Source organism: Camelina sativa, chromosome 17 (assembly GCF_000633955.1).
Source record: "Camelina sativa cultivar DH55 chromosome 17, Cs, whole genome shotgun sequence".
Classification (NCBI taxonomy): domain Eukaryota; kingdom Viridiplantae; phylum Streptophyta; class Magnoliopsida; order Brassicales; family Brassicaceae; genus Camelina; species Camelina sativa.
Genome location: NC_025701.1, coordinates 3,414,778 through 3,416,412, shown reverse-complemented (window position 1 = coordinate 3,416,412; position 1,635 = coordinate 3,414,778). Strand labels below are relative to the sequence as shown.

Sequence of the window (1,635 nt, the reverse complement as noted above, 5' to 3'; positions counted from 1 at the left end):
CAGCTTTTGTATAGATCAAGAAATTGTTGCTAGAACTGGGTAGAACAAATCTTTTGTACTTTCCACTACAAAACACACCCTAATTTGTGCAAGACGACCTTCAACGTTTTTACTAAACGTGGCCGTTTTTGTCTCTAATCAGACTCATGCTACATCTCAATTATTTATTTATATGTAGTATAACTTTTAAGAATAATTTGGATAAGAGTTTACAGTTTACTGGTTTTTTTTCCCGTCTAAACAATGAAGTTACATGAGTTGACTCATGGATCATAGATCCGTGATTTGTATGTTATATATATAGATGTACACACACACATCATGTATGTGCGGAAGAGTTGTGGATATTGCTAAATAGGCATGGAAAACCATTTAATAGTACTATACATGTAGCCAGCCTATGAAGCTGAAAAAAACTAGCTAGTGAGATTTGAATTAAATATTAAAATTATATACATTTAATAAATTAGCTTCACCTTATACTGTAGGAAAAATAAAAGGAATTTTTAGAGAACTAAAAAAATTGATTTTAAATTATCAGCTGCTGATGTGATGTAAACATTTTTCCATGGACCACGCTTGGAGATGAAAGATCTATGATTGATATGATATGTGTATACATGTGTCACATACTACAGTCATATATATGAAAAGATAAAATGAAGTCAGACTATAAAAGTAGAAAACTTAGTGAAAGTTTTTGAGACTGCATCACACATGGAAGCTATTTACAGGAAAATTAATGGCGATTGAAACTTAATGAACTAACTAACACCAAAGAAAATATGAATACAAGAGTAAATAAGGGAAGGATTTACCAAAATAAAAAAAGAAATTATATCCCTAATTAAAAACGAAAAAAAAAAACAAAATAAAAACCTTGAAATTGTGAAAATAGGGAAAGAAGAGGTTTTTGTTGGTTAGTAGACTTAAAACCTACTCATAGAGCCCTAAATCTGATCAGAAACTGTTTCCTTGAGTTTACTTTGTTTGAGCACTAAAATTTATGTTTCAACTACCGAACTTCCTTTGCTTCTTTGGGTATCTCATCACGCGTTTTTTTTTTTTTTAAGAATAAAAATTTAGGGTTTCTGAAATTAAGAAACTTCCCATATATATCTTCATCAATAATCACAGGAAAAACAAAGTACGTTGATCCATCATGACCCAGATGCAAAATTGACCATACAATATACATATAGATATCAACTTTGATAAATAGATAATTATCTTATAAAACAGTTTGATAGAAAGTTGGAAAAAGGGGATCTAGCTGATCAGAGTAAATACCAAATTATATAACACTTTCTTTTTAAGAATTTCATTGACACAAAGAAAGAAGTAAAGAGTAGAGGGAGATAATTACCGCTAAAATCGTGGTGCAGAAGCTGCAGTGGACATAGCACACACGCTCAGATGATAAATCCACAGACATTTTTTGTGTGTATGTGTGTGTGTGGATTCTCTTCAATGATATATCTTTCTTCTTGTTTGGTTTTTATATATGGAAACTTAAAGGTATCCCAATGAGATCAAAGAAGGGAACTATTTTGATTTTGGAAGAATAAAAATTAAAGAAAAGGGCAAGCACAGAAGAAAGAGGAAGGAGGAGAGAGAGAGAGATGGGTGAGGGGG

The 1,635-nt window shown here is 31.4% G+C and overlaps 1 protein-coding gene across 1 annotated transcript in view; it reads right to left on the bottom strand.

Moving 5' to 3' along the window:
• Positions 1 to 1,623, bottom strand: part of LOC104755027 (putative axial regulator YABBY 2) — a 10,615-nt gene extending 8,992 nt beyond the window's left edge. The window contains exon 1 of the mRNA XM_010477343.1: positions 1,367 to 1,623. Within this exon, the coding sequence (XP_010475645.1) occupies positions 1,367 to 1,435 (69 nt within the window). The 5' untranslated portion in view covers positions 1,436 to 1,623. The remainder of the gene's footprint in view (positions 1 to 1,366) is intronic.